This window comes from Octopus sinensis, linkage group LG7 (assembly GCF_006345805.1).
Source record: "Octopus sinensis linkage group LG7, ASM634580v1, whole genome shotgun sequence".
NCBI classification, from domain to species: domain Eukaryota; kingdom Metazoa; phylum Mollusca; class Cephalopoda; order Octopoda; family Octopodidae; genus Octopus; species Octopus sinensis.
Genome location: NC_043003.1, coordinates 106004866 through 106024886, shown reverse-complemented (window position 1 = coordinate 106024886; position 20021 = coordinate 106004866). Strand labels below are relative to the sequence as shown.

General features: G+C 36.9%; 1 protein-coding gene across 1 annotated transcript in view; it reads left to right on the top strand.

The window, feature by feature from the left end:
* Nucleotides 1–20021, top strand: part of LOC115214509 (serine-rich adhesin for platelets-like) — a 98205-nt gene that overhangs the window by 65086 nt on the left and 13098 nt on the right. The window contains exons 10-16 of the mRNA XM_036504416.1: nt 84–254; nt 2028–2264; nt 5819–6014; nt 10887–11038; nt 14249–14365; nt 17391–17506; nt 19898–20021. The exon at nt 19898–20021 is cut by the window's right edge and continues 86 nt beyond it. Coding sequence (XP_036360309.1) covers nt 84–254; nt 2028–2264; nt 5819–6014; nt 10887–11038; nt 14249–14365; nt 17391–17506; nt 19898–20021 — 1113 coding nt within the window. The remainder of the gene's footprint in view (nt 1–83; nt 255–2027; nt 2265–5818; nt 6015–10886; nt 11039–14248; nt 14366–17390; nt 17507–19897) is intronic.

Below are 20021 nucleotides of genomic sequence, written 5' to 3'. Positions count from 1 at the left end.
AATAAGAATGGACATCAAATTGTTTTTGTTTTCTATTTAAATGTAAAAGTTTATCCTGATATAATTGATTTCTCGTTTGTTAGGAGCTGTTATTGAGGTAAAGTTCGACCGACCGATTGACACTGCTGCACTCGTGACATGTGACAAAATTTTTACAAACACAACTCAACTTGGTAACGAAGCTGCTTGTAACTGGTACTCTGATTCGACATTGACCATAACGGTAGGCAAAGGAAATGATCTCATAGAGGCAGGTAAGATTTCGAAAGACCAATGCTTCTATATTATACCATATAATTACTGATAATTTTCTGATTGTCACGGCATGTGTTCGTATGTTATGCTTCATTGAAATAGAAAAGTAAGGATGTTTTGCAATACAAACAAAAGAAAAAAAGTAATAGCAACAGGAGCAGCAGAAAGTGTTTTCCGGGGCGAAAATCGAAAGTGTTTTCCTTAAAGAAAACAATGAAAGGATTTTATTGGGCAAGAAGTGAATGTTTTGTTTCTTTTAATAAAAGGGATAAATGAATCTAATAGCTTTTAATAATTATTCAAATGCATCGTTGGAAAGGCACAAAACCGCATCAATCCGATTAAATATCAGTCTAATTGTGTATAAAAATCGAATATTGCCTTTATTTCTTCTTTTTGCATAATCCCACTTCGGTACAACAACATTCGTTTGTCATACTGGATCCTTTATAGTAACTAATCAGTACTCTGCAACCGGTACTCTATGGATTTTACTCTACAGCCAGTACTCTTTAACCAGTGGTCTACAGACAGTAGTCTACAATCGGTATTCTACAGTCCAATCGGTACTGTATAGACAGTACTCTACTATCGGTACTCTACAGTCGGTACCCTACAACCAGTACTATACAATCAGTACTCGACAGCCAGTACTCGGCAGTCGGTACTCAACAGTCGGTACTCAACAGTCGGTACTCTACAACCAATATTTTGCAGGCCTCTAATTGTCAATACTTACTCGTTCTTTCCTAATTTCATTTTCTGGAGAAAAAAAAACTCTTTCACTTTTTCAACGAAGGAAAATACTTTCACTTCCAGTGTTGACAAGATAAACACTTTTTCATCCATGGCGCGGGAACCAATGAGAAACGGGAACCGATTCCGGTTACTTTGACCATGAATACCACAAACAAAAATAATTGTTTTAGTTTATAGCAATCCGGGCTCAACTGACGAGAAACAGATTCAAGCAGGAATTGAACCCGGTTTTCAGGTTAGGGTCACAGGAAATTTACTTTTCCTCCACTGTGTTCGTTATAAAAAAATGTTTATCCTTTGTTACTATTACATCGCTGATAGTTGACACCTTGACTTTGTTCGAACCACATCTCTAGCAATAACAATTAATTCCCATTTAACAGTAGTTTAATGTCCAAAGCCCACTTCTGTGATCAACTTTGCTCTGGTACCAGGCACCAAGGGCGCCCATTGTTCCGTTATGAGGACACTTTAAAGACCTACTTGAAATCTGAAGACATGGGAATCGAAAGCACTAAATAGAACCCGATGGAGAAGCCTTTGCTACCATACCTTTGAGGCGGCCTAAAAAAGAAAAGAGACCAGGGTAGAACTGTGTCCAATCTAACCCTCCTAGATGATGGCGACCACCACTGCAGGGTCCACAGATCGTGGACAGGTCTGTATTCCCACATGAAACGACATGACAAAAACATTGAACTGAGAACACCGTGCAGCTGTGTCCCACTGAATCTTCATTCGTCGAAGTGATGACAACAGTCCAATAGAATCTGTTGAAACAAAAACAATAAAGAAAAACGAAATGTCAGAATAGTGAGAGAGACCGAAGGTGATGTCAATGGCCCCCAAACTAACATATTCACAAAATACTATTTTGCAGTGTTATGTTGATATGGAAAATACAAGCCAAATAGTTACTGGTGACTGGCGAAGCCAATGATTTTGGTAGAGGCACAAGTATTGTAATTTCTTGTTTTGAAATCTTCAGTAATATTCTTTTTTTTTTTTTTCAGGTTCTTTTTTGACTTTTGAGAACGATGCAGTGAAAGCCAAAGGCCAGAGTTATGCCTATCCTAACGAAATGACTATCACAGTAGGCTATCCTGATCAACCAGTTTCTGTGGAATCGGTAATCGAAGGTCCCTCAAAAATACCCAGCTGCGGTGTCGTGCAGTATACGGGTACGAAGAGTCGAGGAAGCGGCGGTAGAAAGTTAGAATACGAATGGACCGGTAACATGGCAATAGTCGGTGAGTCTATCATACTTGACCTCTTTATCTATCATAGTTGACCTTTCACCTCTGTTATTTTATGTCTTCTAAAATATTAAAACCTAAATCTTATACATTCTCACGTCAGCCTCCTTCTTGTATTGTTTTATACGATTCTTTATATTTTCTTCCTTACATGACTTGCAAGGACATTATTTCTCAGCTCTTGCGCTTTCACTTCCTCTTCATAATTTTTGCGATAATAAAACTTATGAAGTATATAGTTATCTCTCCGCCACTCTCCCTCCCCCTCTCTCTCTCTCTCCCGCTCTCTCTCCCTCTCCCACCCTCTCTTTCTCCCTCCCTCCCTCTCTCCCCCTTTTCCCCCTTTTCCCCCTTTTCCCCCTTCTCTCTCTCTTTCTCTCTCTCTCTCTGTATACACACATATTATCTGTATCTATCTGTCTTTCTATCTTGCGACGACGTTCTCGGGCATAATCTGGGCGTCGACGAGGAACACCTGACCCGCCTGTTCAAGACAACTTTCGGGCCAGGACCTATGGACAATCACCAAAGATCCCTGGCCCGGCAGTGCTATCGAGAACCATTACATGTTCGGGATAAGCTCTACAGGCACGGTTCGAGAACACCGGACCGACTTGCCCGCGATGCGGTCAGAGCGACGAAACTGTTCTGCACGCACTCGTGCAGTGTCCATCCATTTCGGACCTGTGGGCTTATGCCGAACCGCTGCAGTCACGTGTGGGACGAGTCCGCCTGTCGGCCGAGTCTATCGTGGAGATTGCTCCGCCACCTTCCCTCAACCGGGAAGGCAAGGCAGTCTTCATGGTACTTGTGGCCATGGTGAAAGAATGTGTGTGGTGGACTCGAGCGAAAGGTTTAGAGAAAACACCTACCTCTCTGGCCAATCGCTCATCAACTTTTTCAAGTACCACTTGAAAAGAAAGGTGAGAAGGGAGAGGCAGGTTTTGTCTCGTGAAAGTTTCAAAAAAGGTGGGTGAATGCAACAAAGATGGTGCGTGCGAGTGACGAAACCACTTTGAGCATGATCCTGTAAATCGTAAAAGAGAGAGAGAGAGAGAGAGAGAGAGCACTTTGCTCTCATGTGTTTATTTCTTTCCTGCCTGAGGTTACCATGGTCTTTTCCGTAGGCTTTTCTTTCCACGGATAAACCTAATCTTGTTTCTTACTTTTTAAAAAATTTCCTTCTGTGATACACGATCCCTTTTGATCGCCTTTTTGTTTCCTCGATCCCCTTTGATCGGAATTTTACATTTGTTCCCGTTTTTCCTTTTTCTTTTCCATTTTCGAAAAGAAAAGCTCTACATTTGTATTTATTCCCTCTGTGTTCAGCCCTGTGTGGCCAACAAAGAAAATTATCTAATTTTAATCTTTCACTCAAGCATTCGTACTTTCATACTTTTTTTGCCTTTAATGATACTACGACACTTTATAGTTACGTCCATACATATACATACACTACGCATGCGTATACATGTTATGGTGCATATTTTATTAACGTGTAGGGTTCTGTAGAAGAAATATAGAAGTTGTATACATAGGAAATTCTATATGCAGCTTTCACTATTGTACATGTATATACATCTGTATATCTATAAACAGGAATGATAACTATGCAGTGTGCATGGTGTATATATAGTGTACAATGGCCATGTAATTTCAGCCTGCACGTGTGGCATACATAAAGTGAACACATAGAAAGGTCGCTTTATAATTCCTTATCGCAACGAAGCCCAGTGCCACCACCATCACCACCACTTCAACTAGCGGTGGTACCATCGCCGTTGGGGCTGTTGCCCCGAAGTAATTATTGACTTCATACTTGAAGTAAAGGATATATATATAAAATGAGGGATAGTAATAACCCTTTCTGTTATAGGCACAAGGCCTGAAATCTTAAAGGAAGGGGTTACTGGATTTCATCAACCCCAGTATTTGACTGGTACTTGTTTTATCAAACCTTAAAGGATGAAAGGCAAAATCGATCTTGGTGGAATTTGAACTCAGAAAGTAAAGACGAACGAAATACCTATTTCTTTATTATTCCACAAGGGGTCAAACATAGAGGGGACAAACAAGGAAAGACAAATGGATTAAGTCGATTACATCGACCCCAGTGCGTAACTTGTACTTATTTAATCGACCCCGAAAGGATGAAAGGCAAAGTCGACCTCGGCGAAATTTGAACTCAGAACGTAATGCCAGACGAAATACTGCTAAGTATTTCGACCGGCGTGCTAACGTTTTTGCCAGCTCGCCGCCTTCCGAACGAAATACCACGAAGCATTTTAACCGGCGTTCTAACGATTCTGCCAGCTCGCCGCCTCAAACGGAGGTAATAATAGTGATATATAAAAAAAATTGGTACAAAACCAGAATTTTAGTACAGTCGCTTAGTTGTCTGCATCGACCTCAGAGGTCAACTGGTATTCATTTTATCGTCCCCGAAAGGATGAAAAGCAAAGTCGATCTCGGTGGAATTTGAACCCAGAAGATAAAAAAAAACGGAAAAAATATCGTTTAGTATTTTGTCAAACTCGTTAGTGATTCTACCAGCTCACCGATGTTCAGTGTTCCTTAATGAAACGGTTATTAATTATGTATCTTCATATTAAATACCTAAGGTGAGGGTTTTTTATGGAGCCCATGCCCCTCCACCACATATATTATTATTAGTAAGACTGATTACTCATCTATTATGTAAGACCCCACCGTGTACAGTGTGAACTGCACCATGACATCAGATTATGGATGTTTTTTAATCATTTAAGGGGTTACTTTTAGCGGGGGACATAGCGTTAGCGCAACGAAGGTGATGCGATACGAACTGTGTCTTTTTCAATCTAGGTTCTATAAACTATTAACCAGGCCAGCAGCATCTTTCTGAAACACAACAGAATCCAGAACCCAGCAGAGCCCGGCATAAACAACGTCGACAGAGAAGATCAAAGCGGCGAGCTGGCAGAATCGTTAAAACGCCGGGGAAAATATTTACCGGTGTTTCGTCCGTCTTTACGTTCTGAGTTCAAATTCCGCCCAAGTTGACTTTGCCTGTCATCCCTTTCGGGGTCGATAAAGTAAGTACCAGTTGAGCACTGGATCGATGTAATCGACTAAACTTCTATCCCCAAATTATTGACCCTGCGCAAAATTGCGAAACCAATAAATAGGAAGATGCTGGGTATTTAACATCATCAATATCAAATTTCTAAGTAAAAAGGCTTGGGAAGTGAAACAGCTGCCATCCGGGAGTGAAACTGCGTGGTCTACATTGTGACACATTGTGTTCAATACCGTAAGTACTTCAGGTTAAACACGATCTCAAGTGAAGTCACTCACTAAAACTTGCTCCAATTTTTATTCTAATGTGACAGCACTGAGAAGTTTGGCCATTAGATAAACAAGGCAAAACCAGATGATGAGGTGTCAGGAGATGTGCTTAGCCAAGACACTTGACTTAATTTAGTGACTTTTAAAATGATGTATTATTAAGAAGCTTTTATTCGTGGTGGTTATATATTGTAAGGTGATACATGCTTGAATTTCTGCAGATAACACACAGGACTCGATAACGCTCAACTCAAGTGATTTACAGATCGGAACTACATACACTGTAACACTGAAAGTGATGAATTTCCTGAACACGTATGACATTTCTTCTTTGACGGTAATTAGAGATGCCAATGCAATTCCAATCGTCTATCTTTCATCCGATGTCGACACAGAGAAGATCCAAGTTGCAGACACGTAAATATATAATACATATAAATTACAACATATAAATAATAACAAACCTCAATATTTCGTTATAGTTAGAAATTTTTTATCGAATTTTCTCTCTAAAACTGACTATTTCAGTGTCGTTCAAACGAAATGTCTAAAATCGCCATGAAATTGTTAAATTTTCTTGTCTAAAGCCTTGACAGCAAGACTGTGAATTTGCTCTGGAAGCCTCACGGGCCATGAAGCTCACATCCTTTGCTGACGTTTTGTTATATTTATCGTTAGTTCTAGACTTCATTCTATATTAAGCGCAATGAACAGATGACATATTTGTTACACTTCCTATCACTCTTAAGTCACAAAACCTATTAACACATTGAAAACGATTGTAGTTCAAACTGTTAAATTTCCTCTTAATTGTTCCTACTAATGAGGTCAGTAATGTGGTCCAGATCTCTTTAGCTCTATCCCGCTGGAGACATTTCAATTATTCTACAACTGAGCAGCTACTGACAGGTTTCCCGAGTTGTCAGTGTTACGTAGCTGGGGTTCATTGTCTCCGTTCTATATTGGGTGAGCCATCTCGTTATTTCCTTCCTCCTGATGTTGCTGCAATTACGTCTGTCCCATCGAATCTCTTATAACGTGCCAGCCATCTCCTCTCGGAGGACTTTCTTCATTGTTCAGTTCTGTAGCTTTTTGCTAGGGATCTCATATTGGGGCCACAATTACGCTTGCTAGCCTCATCCACGCTTTACCTATTTTCGGTATATTTGTTTAGGAGAGTTTTGTGGGTTGGTTAGCACTACCCTATATTTATGAAGTAGACTAATGTCGTAACTTTGAATATTCTAACTTACTGTTTACGATTTATTGATCCTTTTGGAAATTTAGCTTAATATTTGACTAGTCGAAACGTGTTATATATATATATATATATATATATATATATATATATATATATATATATATATACTAGCAGTATCGCCCGGCGTTGCTCGGGTTTGTTTCGACCCTTTAGAATTGGAATTTTTGAAAAGTAAAAATTTTGCATTATGTAGCTTGTTATTTATTCTCTTTAAGTGAACATTTTTCTGGTTGAAATACACCGAAAAATGGCGACACAACAGTCAAAAGATCGTAAAAAATAGGGATTTTCATTAAAAAAAGGACATTTTTTATGTAAATAATTTTTGGTGTTAACAAGGTCCGATTTGAAGAGCAAGCCTTCTTCTATCATACTCTCAATTTTGGTTAACTTGCGCCTCAGGGTCTTAAAGGAGATAGTGTTAGTTGAAGGCTACCAAACCTGTCACACACAGACAACTTCAGCTTTATATATATATATATATATATATATATAAGGCAAGATTGGAGAACAAATTTCAAGGTCAAGTCTCTTTATCATATTAAATCACTTCGCATCATACGCATATTTATATACCGTATCAATTCAAGTACAAATATACAAATCAGGAAAGCGTATAATACATAAATGTACTTTCATTAATATGTTTGGTGTAAGCATTCACATTTTACGAATCGACGACGAGGTTAGGAGGCAGGAATCCCAGGAGGGGGGATGCTCGAAGAATTAAGATGAATCTTTAGAGAGTACATATTCTTACGATCGTTTCGAAAAATTGTGGTTTGCAAACGGCGAGTTTTCCTCCCATAGCAATTGACCGCATTTTTCTCATAAGAGGTACATTAAAGATTTAAAAGATTTTCAAAGTTTAAAATATATAATTTCGAAGCACAAAGACGTTTTAAGATAATATTAAATTTTTTTTTAATATTTACTAAATTTCTAAATATCTATGAATTTTCCTAAAATTACGGAAGTTGAAACGAAGACGCTCACGCGAGAGGGGCGAGACGAATGGTGCCTAAGCTAATCGTTTAAATAAACTATAAGATTATGGATGATGGATGTGGGAGGTCAACTTAAGATCAACTCAAAATTTTAACTGTAAAAATTTTTTTGATTAAATAAATAAATTTTTTAAAATATGTTTTTAAAGAATATTGTACAATATAAAAATTTAATTGACAATTCACAAAATCGCTTGATTGAAGCCATTTACGTGGAAGGTTAATGGTCTCAAACTCGGAACATAGCTTATAGTCTCATTGCTCCTGAATAGTGCTAATTAGCTGCGCTGTATTAAAGAATATCCTTTTTTATATACCTCTCATAGTTATATATATATATATTTATATATATCTAATGAGGATAAAATTTCCTTCGAAAAAAAATTTTTTTCGAAGAAAATTTTATCAATGGCCAGCATATTAAAAAATACCTTTAAAGGTTAAATTTATAAACAATTCATAAATGAGGGCAAAGGAAAAAATTTCTAATGCCAAATATGCCGAAAAATTGGACATATTGTCCATTAACCATATAATTTTTTCACAATACGCACGCTTAGAAAATTTTTCCTTTGCCTTCATTTATGAATATATTTATATATATATATTTGTGGTATATTCTATTAAGAACATAGTAGAGTACAGTATAAAGCTCGTCCACACCTTCAGATTTCACCCTCTGCTATCCAGTTGAAGTATTATACGTACTTCCAGGTTTGCATTTGGGCATTTGTCGTGTAAGAATAGATAAGTGAAAAACAATTGGGGTCAACAAGAAGGGGTACAGTTGGACATTTGTTTTCAATCACTACAATTGTTTCCATGCAATGTAGTTCTCCAGTTGTGCAGATACTTAAATATGCAACTGTTTCCCTGTATTATGAGATCCAGTTGTGTTCCGTCGGGCGATATGTAAATATTGTTTCCGTAAGTTTAAAATCCTTAAACAGTCTGTCATCGCCTGGATTTAGTAGTAGTCACTGAGCTTATCAGGGTTTTCTGTTGCTGAAGATCGCAAGCTAAATTTCCTTTCCAAATTTGCGTTAATAAACTTTTCTAAGAGTAATTTGGGAGTAGTTGACAAGTATTTTGGAAGCTGTCAACCTAAAATTAGAAGCATCAGGAGTCGAGAACAATAAACCAGCATCACTCCATCCAGTGGTTACACTGCATTAAAAATAGGGGTCCTACAGGTTCATTGAATTATATTGCAGACATTTACGCGATGTCAAATTCCCTCCCCCTCCTCCTCCTAAAATCTGGCCATTTTAGTGGAGTGCACCACAATCACTGATCAGGGTACAGAGGTCATAATGAACGTTACTTTTCCATTTGGTCAAAAAGAAAAGTTCCATGGAATGTTAGGAGAGAGCTGAAATGGTAGATCGTTTTGGATTGATTAACATCCATACTATCTGAAATCGCATCAGCTCCAATCAAGATGTTATCACGAATATAGCCAGAAATTTTCTAAATCTAAACATTATTTCTCACCCACACACAAGTATTCAACCTTTTTAATAGCGTTAATCAGCGACGGCGCCCATCAAAAAATACAAACATATACAACACCTTCCATATTACAATATCGTTTGATCACAAGCACATACTTCGAATGTTTGCCAATGTAAAACTGTGATTAACGATGGAGAGAATTCACTGATTCTTTGCCAATACATGTAAACTAGTACAATTTATCTCTGTAGATAAATTGCACAGAGAATATTGCTTAGCAATTACACACAATATGAATGGTTACACTAATGATAGATTCTGGAAGAATTTAATGAAAAAATCTTCAAGACTTTGGGCTTAAAAATAATCATTATCAATAATGTAATGATAGTCGTTTTCTTCGACATCACTTTAGACTTACAGAGAGACAAACACCATTCTCACAGAAATTTGAATGGGAATACCATTTACATCCATAAAAAGTGCCAAACATCTACTGCTTATATTCAGGAACCTTGTGGTATTGTAACAGGAATGGATAGGAGACTCTGTGCTGGGACAGAGATGAATTTACTATAGCAAACCCTATTATAAATATATGTCAGCTAGAAGCGACATCAGTGAAGACTTTTTTTATGCGGATAAGATCCTAGCCACTACACAGCAGAGTAGAAATAAGAAGAGGAAAATGACTAGGAATTTCCCAACTCTAGTAAGATATTCACATTCACGTACAAACATCAGAAGCTCTTCAACTCATTTAATGTTAAGGTTCGTTATTCTTGTCTAGATAACATAACATCGCAAATCAGTAACTACGACCACAAACTCACATACACCACTCCACCAGCCAAACTGTAACTGTCAAAATACATGTATATATTTTATATTTTCTAATACAGTCAATGACTACTTATTTACTAGGTAAGGCTATTTTTTTTTTAAATGTGCGTTGAGATCGCCTTATTAATAATTCATTGAGTTGATTAATTAAACTGGTTCGGTATTTTTGAATTTCAATAGCTTCCTTTAAACATAAATCACAAGTTTGACCTCGACCTTCGTAATGAAAAGTAGTTCAGAGGATACAATGAGATCGTGTAATCATCATTCTCGTCTTTTAGTTTTCAAAATAACTTTGCAAGAGATAAGCAATGCAATTTTCTTTTATATATAAAAGTATCTAAGTGGTTATTCCATCTTGTCTTAAGTTTACTAGCTGTCGGACCAATAATATAATAATATATTTATTAGGTGTGTTGAGTGAACAAATATATACATGTGTGTGTGTGTGTGTTCATATGCTCTGTTTGGCTTGTATGAATATATATTTTCTGAACTCTTTCTCTTTCATTCTCTCTTTTACTCTCTCTCTCTCTCTCTCTCTCTCTCTCTCTCTCTCTTCATCTCTTTCTATTGCGTATCAACTTTGCTTGAGGTAACTGAAACTATAAATTAAACTAATACATAGACTAATACAAGGTTGTAACCAATCGAGCAACATTTCACTAATTAGTCAAGTGTAGTTATTAATATCAAACTATTTTAAATATTTTATCGCAACAGGTTTTACATTCGCTCGATTATCCAGTTTCCGCAGTGTATGTCCTTAGCGCTAGAATACGATTGGTCAGCAGTTTCAACTGAAGGGCCGTACGACGTTGACAAGATCTGGGCTAATTCAAAGGACTATAAAGTATCAAAGAATACGCTGAAAGTTAAGTACAGCTTTAAAAATCTACAGATATAGTAAAACAAAAAATGGAATAAATATTCTTTTCTACTCTAGGAACCGAAATTTTGGGGGAAGGGGGCCAGTAGATTTGATCGACCCCCACTACGCAACTAGTAATTAATTTATCGATTCCCGAAAGGATGAATGGCAAAGTCGGCCTCGGCGAAATTTGAACTCAGAACGTAAAGACAGATGAAACACCGCTGAGCATTTCACCCGGCGTGCTAACGTTTCTGCCAGCTCTCCGCCTTAATAATAATAATAATAATAATAATAATAATAATATAATAATAATAATATAATAATAATAATAATAATAATAATAAAATAATAATAATAATAGCAATAATAATAATAGTAATAGTAATAATGATAATAATAATAATAATAATAATAATAATAATAATAATGATAATGATAATAATAATAATAATAATAATAATGATAATAATAATAATAATAATAATAATAATAATAATAATAACAGTAATAGTAATAATGATAATAATAATAATAATAGTAATGATGATGATGATAATAATAATAATAATAATAATAATAATAATGATAATAATAATAATAAAATAATAATAATGATAATAATAATAATAATAATAATAATAATGATGATAATAATAATAGTAATAGTACTAATAATAATAATAATGATAATAATAATGATAATAATAATAATAATAATAATGATATAATAATAATAATGATAATAATAATGATAATAGTAATAGTAATAATAATATAATAATAATAATAATAATAATAATAATAATAATAATAATAATAATAAATATTTTCTTTATTGCCTACAGGAGGCTAAACATAGAGGGGACAAACAAGGACAGACAAAGGGTTTAAATCGATTACATTGACTCCAGTGCGTAACTGGTTCTTATTTAATCGACCCCGAGAGGATGAAAGGCAAAGTTGGCCTCGGCGGAATTTGAACTCAGAATGTATAAACAGACGAAATAGCGCTAAACATTTCGCCCGGTGTGCTAATGTTTCTACCAGCTCGCTGCCTTAAAATGTAATAAATATTGGGACAAGAATAGTTGTGTGGTTAATAATTTGCTTTGCAGCCCTGTGGCCCCTGTTTAACTTTCATTTGGACCACTTTCCACAAGTATTTTCTACTGTTGCCCCGAATTATTTTTTTAGGGTTATTCCTACAGAAATTATAGTCAGCAGCGATTTTGTGCTACAACATTTCGTATACGAGACGTCAGATGTAAACAAACAATAAGGTCGAAGACAAAAATTGGCAACGAGTGTATATGTCATATGTCAGGGGTGTTTTACCCCTTCATCAGCACCCATCTAACCTAGTTCTATATTTAAACACTACACCATATGCCCACGGGCATATGGCGTAGTGGTTAAGAGCGCGGGCTACTAACCCCAAGATTCCGAGTTCGATTCCAAGCAGTGACCTTAACAATAATAATAATAATAATAATAATAACCGAAAATTATATGAGAATGATCCCTGGCTTACCATCCCTGCAAGAAGTGCAAAAGATTGTCTTAACTGGTACATCACACGTATTGAGAAGAGCATTGTCGATGTGAGAACTGTTGCTGCTCATGTATTTTAATTTAACTTTAAAAAATAAAAAAAAATGAACGAACTACTGAGTTTGGTTTAATGGCCTACCAATGTATACTATGAGTGTCTTTGCCCTAGGAGTCGGGAAGACACTCGGCAAGAAATGGAAGCAAATTTGAAAGAAGAAAAAAAAGTAATAATAATAATAATAATAATAATAATAATAATAATAATAATAATAATAATAATAATGACATCAAAGAATACCTTAGGAATGAGAACCCAGGTTCGAAATTTCCCCAAGACACCTGAAGAAGGCTGGAGAGTATATCAGCCGAAATGTTGTGTTAACAACAAACAAGATGAGGACAAATATCTGTCAAATGTAAATAATGTAAATAATGTCCATCTAACCTACACATTGCTTATACAGCCACCGCATACAGAGGTGTTATGCTATTGGATGTACCAATTTACATGTTAGACGCATTCCTGGAGCTGATATGTAAATTTTAATAACTTGTAGACACGTGGTATTTCGTTATGCAACCATAATATGCTATAAAGTATATTAAATGTTTTTATACGCCAACACCACATCCTACTGCGTTAGCAGTGCTCTTTACACTATCTTAAGTTTACTACATCGTTTCGAATAATGTAAAGAGCACTGCTAACACAGTAGGACGTGGTGTTGACTTATAAAATCATTTAATATATGTTATAGTATATGATGGTTGCATACCGAAATATCACGTGCCTTCAAGTCATTAAACTTATGAGTAGAATTTTGCTGTAAGAAAATGCCTGACGTGTGTGTGTCTATGTCTAATTTTTAATGTTTACTAGCAGTATCGCCCGGCGTTGCTCGGGTTTGTTTCGACCCTTTAGAATTGGAATTTTTGAAAAGTAAAAATTTTGCATTATGTAGCTTGTTATTCTCTTTAAGTGAACATTTTTCTGGTTGAAATACAACGAAAAATGGCGACACAACAGTCAAAAGATCGTAAAAAATAGGGATTTTCATAGAAAAAAAGCACCTTTTTGATGTAAATAATTTTTGGTGTTAACATGGTCCGATTTGAATTTTATCTTCTACGGAAGGAAGCGCAAGCCTTCTATCATACTTTCAATTTTGGTTAACTTGCGCCGTAGGGTCTCGGAGGAGATGGTGTTAGTTGAAGGCTACCAAACTTGCCATATACAGACAACTTCAGCTTTATATATATAGAGAAATTAACGTAAAACCGCTTTGTGCCTTTTCATGTTAAAGCGTAACTTAAGGATTCGGAAAGTATCGATCAATGAAGATACTGAAAAATAAGTTATGTGACTCAATTTGATCGACCAAAAACCCTTCAAACGGTGTCTGATGTTCAGTAATTGAAATCAGTAAAAGAATAAAAGAACAGAAAAATGGGGACATTTACAATGCTACTGAATTAGGAGAAAATATATTCTTTCGTAACTGTCAGCTTTTAACAATTTCTAATTAAAGCTGTACGTTTAAAACATAAGATTGTTCTATTTCTGCACTTGTATTGTTTTTTTAATGATTTTTTTTCAACGATACATGTTAAAATTCTGTAAAGAACTCTGATAATATTGGCCAATTATTCTATCTTGTAGGTGGTTCCGAGATAACATTCACCCTGAATGTAACAGTTAAATCTAACAGCTCGATCTATTCAACTAACAGTATTAAGTTGAAAGTAAAAAATGCACTTTTACAAGTCATTATTCGAGGTAGGTTTCATTTATACTGAATATAACAAAGACACTCTATACAGCATTTCGATATCAATTAGATATTAAGTCCAGAGACGATATGACTTGCGGCAAGAATGATCCAGTGAGAGCAAAGACATGGTATGAGAAAACCCTAGAAGGAGTGAGCGAGAATGAAGATTCCAGAATTTTCTGGGATGCAATGATTCAGTGCGATCACCTGACCAGGCATCGGAAACCAGACGTTGTGGAGGTGAATAGAAAAGAAATATCTTGCAAGATAATCGGCGTAGCATGTCCCGGTGACAACAGGATCAAAGAGACAGAAGTAAAACGGAACGACTTCGACGATTTGAAGTGGGAAATGCGAAGGTTGTGGTCAATGAGGAGAGTAGATGGGATACCAATAGAAATTAGTGCACTTGGAAGTATCAGCACCCAGTTATCAACATGGCTGAAAAAGATTGGTGCCAGTGTGAAGGCAGAAAACCTACAAAAATCAGCATTGCTTGGAACTGCAAGAGTTTCTCACATGGTTCTTGGAGCATGACAAGTAAACAAGTGTCACCTTAGTCTGCTGGCTGTGGGCAGCTGGCACTTTCCATCATACCCAGCAAAATAAGCTGAGAGTGTTCATACAGTAGTAATAATAATAATAATAATAATAATAATAATAATAATAATAATAATAATAATAATTCGAGAGAGGTCATGGGTGAACCCGACAGTAGTGGGTATAGATATTTAAGGATTTTGGAGCTGGATGGCATTCTACGCAGAGAAATGAAAGTCAAGGCCAGCAAGGTGTATCAAAAAAGGGTGAAGAGGGTGTTGAAACCCAACCTGAATGCCAAAAATTTGATAACCACAATGAATACCTGGGCAGTTGCAGTGGTCAGATATAGTGCGTCTATCCTCAAATGGACTATGGAGGAAATATCACAACACTGGTTAGAAGGACGAGAAAGTTGACGCTGCATAAGGCGCTACACTTTGACGCAAACGTAAACATACTGTATATGAAAAGAAAGTATTTGATAAATAGTGATGAAGACTTGCTGCAATATGCCACGAAAGATATGGGTGTAAATGTAGATGAAATGATGGGCAAGGAAGAGTTTAACCAAACAGCTGAGGAGAAGTGAAGAAAAGACCTTCTTGAAATGAGAATGCATGGACAGTTTGAAAGGAATACACAAGACGTTAAGGATAATACAGCATCGTGGGCATGGCTTGGGCGAGGTGATTTGAAGCGTACCACCGAAAGCCTGATCATTGCAGCACAAGTCCAGGATCTCGCTACCAATTCGGTGAAGTATAACATCTATAAAACTTCTGACATCCAGAAATGCAGAATCTGTGGAAAGAGTGTGGAAAATGTGACCCACTTGGTAAGTGGATGTGAGAGCCTTGCACAAAAAAATACAAGCGCCGCAACAATAAAGTGTGTGTGTGTATCTTTATTGGCTCTTAAGCCGTAAATACCAATATGAAGTAACCGAGAACTTGTATGAGCATGTACCAAGTAAAGTTATGCAGGAAGATGGAAAAGTAACGATACTCTGGGACTATGATTTTCAGACGGATCGTGTAATCAAACACCGTCGGTTGGATATTGCCATATTGAATAAGAGAGACAAATACTGTCAGATCATTGATGTAGCCATACCAAATGACATAAATGTTGTGAGTAAAGAGGTCTAAAAACTCACCAAGTACACTGAATTGAAAGGGGAAATGGCAAGACTGTATGGAATGCGAGAGGGTAATGTAAAAGTGATATCAGTGGTGATCGGAGCGCTGGGCTCAATCCCATTGAAACTCCAAGACTTCTTTAGGCAACTGGAAATCCCATGCAAGATTGATGTCTTGCAAAAAGCAGCCTTATTGGGTACAGCGAACATCTTCAGGAAAGTATTATCTGTCTGAGTTTCTTGTAACTTGACAGATAACTAAAAACTCCGGTGCATTTTTACTTACACTGTGTTACAAAGGAATAATAATAATTTCTAGCAAGGTACAAAGCCACTGAACAATTTTTCTCGTCTTTCACTTGAATTCTATTCGCATTTAAGATGCTTTATGAGAACATTAAACAGGCCCAATACTTGAATGATACCTCATTTTGAGTGGTCTTTTATTTCGTTGAGTCCAGAAGGATTTAAGGCAAAATCCACCTTGGTAGGATTCGTACTCAAAACGTAAAGGCCCGTAAATAAATTCCACCAGATATTTTGTTTCATGATCTAACAACTCTGCTAATCCAACTCTCCATGCATCAAACCATTCAATTCGACAATGTTGACACTCTACCATTTCATTATCTCAATAATTAATCTTCCAGATAAATATTGCATTTTTCCTATGTAATTCTTCATTTTATCATTTAAGTAAATTAGAAGCAGTTTAATATATTAAAATCGAAATCAACTGCAAATATCAAAATGCGGGTCAAATATATTTTTGGTTGCTTAATTGGTTGTTTCTCTGAGATTAGTCAAACTGATGTACACACCTCTGTTGAAAGGTCAATAATGTTCCAAAATCGATTAAGGCTGCTCATTATTTTTTAAATCTACGGAAAACTAGTTAAATTTGCCCTTTTTAGATATCTGTTGTAAAGTTTACATATACATAGTTGATTGGTTGGTTTTGATAGGACCCTATGGGTCGGTTGCCTGAGAACTCTACCTACACGGCCATCCAAAGAATAGCGGGCGGAAGAAGATGAATGAAGGGGTGAATGTGTGTGTCGCTTTGGCATACATGAATCGATCTGTCAAAAGACGAAATACCCTACATCCATACACGCGGAGCTTTACAAATTTATCATTTTACGTAGCTAAAAGATGCAGCTAACTGTTCTATCTATTAAACGATGTCGTGACCAGAGTGTAATGCTGTGGTACAGAATATCAAATGTCGGCTCTCGGTTATAAATCGGTTTCTCTATTGACCGGAAAGTTGTGATTCTCCCGTAAAATGTTGCTCAGAATAATCCGAAGACAATGTTCAAATGATGACACAAACTTCTTTCCTCCAGGTGGCTCAGAGAGAAGTGTCGGCGTGAGTGAGGCAATTGAGCTGAACGGAAGCCCCTCATACGATCCAGATGGTGTAACTGGTGTACCGGAAGAATATGTATGGGGTTGTACTTGGGTAAGCATTTCATGCGTCTCTCCTTTTACGTTGCTTTCTTTCACGTGGAACTTTTGCGATAAACAATTGCTGATTGCATCTGTAACATACATAGTCATACACACACATACACACACGCAAACACACACACACACATGTATATGTATATAGATATGGATATGTGTGTGGGGGGAGGGTGCAAACTTTAGGTTAGTTAAATATATTTGTAATATATTTTAAATTCTAAAAGCAAATTCACTATAGTTACCATAGAGAAAAATTATCTCTTATGGTAAAAAGATGTAAAAATACCATATCTGTCCTGTGCTGCCCCCTATCGGATTCCTAGAGGCATCTCTCGCTCTTTAGCTGGCCGTTATTAATATATATATATATATAAAGGGAGAGTTTACAAAAAAAAAAAGACGAAGACAGGTGGTGTACAGAACAAACAGATGTATTAGTATAACGCTCAGGAATAGAAAAAGTCTTTTACGTTTCGAGCCTAAGCTCTTCTACAGAAAGGGACACAGAAAAAAACAAGGAGAGAAACAAATGTGTGTAGTGGCTAACGATCTATACATGTGTGTATATGTATGCGCATTAATGGTACGTGAGTCTACAAATACATAGAAGGAAGGAGCACTCCGTCAATTACAACGACGAGGGCCCCAGCTGATGCGATCAACGGAACAGCTTCCTCGTGAAATTTATGTGCAAGTGGCTGAGCAATCCACAGACACATGTATTCTTAACGGAGATTCAGCGTGATACAGAGTGTGACAAGGCTGATTCTTTGAAATACAGGTACTACTCATTTTGAAATACAGGTACTACTCATTTTGAGCAACGTGAAATAAAGTGACTTGCTCAAGGACACAAAACATTGCCGGTAATTGAACTCACGTGAGCCGAATGCCCTAGCCACTAAGCCACGTGTCTTCACTACAAATACATTTGTAAATAAAATGAATAGGTAAAACAAAATATTCACGATGGAAAAAAAGTTCGTGCTTCAACAAGCAAATTCTGTGGAGGACCCATTAGAGTTCGGTCGTGTCAGAGACTTAGGGGTATTTGTTGACCACAATCTCAACTGGACTGCCTACAACAATATCACTGCGGCTGGCGGTGTAAGTTTTTTTTAATCCTAATAACTTTTCGGTTCGGTAGCTCAGATGTCATTGTCCTAATATTCTCTACAATTGTACATCTGAAGCATTTTTATTCTCTAAATTCTCTTTATACCAAACAAGATTTTATGAAACGTGAAAGACTCTACTAGAAACCCCACAACAATAAAATACATGACAAGCCTTGATTACGAGGGTTGTTTCCCATATACACTATACATAAGCTTTTCCAAAGCCCCCAAGAATTCTGTATCATATGTACAGTAAGGAAAATATGTTACCAGAGTTTTTCAAGTGACCGCTCAAGACTAGAAGCTAGAATCCTCTGCTCTCTGCCAAAATCGTACTCACAGCACAAAAATCATGAATATAGCTTTCAAATTATCCCAATCCACTCGATGTAAAATAGAACAGATTGAGCCCCTATTATCATAAAATTGAAAAGCTGTTTCATTTTCACTATCTTGTGGTATTCAGGATAATTTCTTACGCTAGTTAGTTAGTTAGTTAGTTAATTTGGCTCAAAAGCAAATAGCAAGGCCATGTAGGGGGACATGGAGTTAAGTACAGGGTGGTGTTCATGTAAAGAGTTCAGGCCACTTGAGGTCCAGGGAGGCTTTGAACAAAGCGGTCGTCGGCATCTTTACCATCTCGTCTGGCAGCTTGTTCCACGGATCCGCAACCCGGACGGAGAAAGCTCCTCTCCTTCGATTGAGATGAAATCGTCGCAGGTAGAGCTTTTCGGAATGACCCCGCAGCCGACGCTCTGGAGCAGGAGTGAAGAACAGCTCTTTCGAGAGGTTACACTTTCCGCTTATGATGGAAAAGTAATGAGATCACTACGGCGGCGGCGTTTTTCAAGAGAATAAAGGTCGAGCGTCCTCAGCCTTTCTTCGTAGGACAAATTTTTGAGACCAAAAACCATGCGGGTAGCCAGCTTCTGGACTCTTTCGAGATGCTGTATGTCTTTGAGGAGATAAGGAGAAGAGGCTTGAATCCCATACTCCAATATGGGTCTCACCAGCATGACATAGAGTGGTAGGAATATGGCTGCTGTGAGCATTCCGAATGACCGTCGAATCAAGAACAGAATTCCGCGTGCTTTGTTGGCAGCATGGCGAAAGGCGAAAAGGAGGAATCCACCAAGATACCTAGGTCCTTTACCTGATCGGTCCTCTCCAAACACATATTTCCAACAGACGACGTGTTTACCCTAGATATATAACATAGATTATTAAACTGCTATGCTTTTTAAAAATTCAAATCTTTAATTTTTCAGAAAAGCCTTGAAATGAGCCAGCCTAACCCATGCTATATCAAAGGAAAATTATTCCCGGATTTACCAAATATTACGAGTCCTGACTTGAAACTTGATGCAGATAGTCTCATATTATCTTACACCT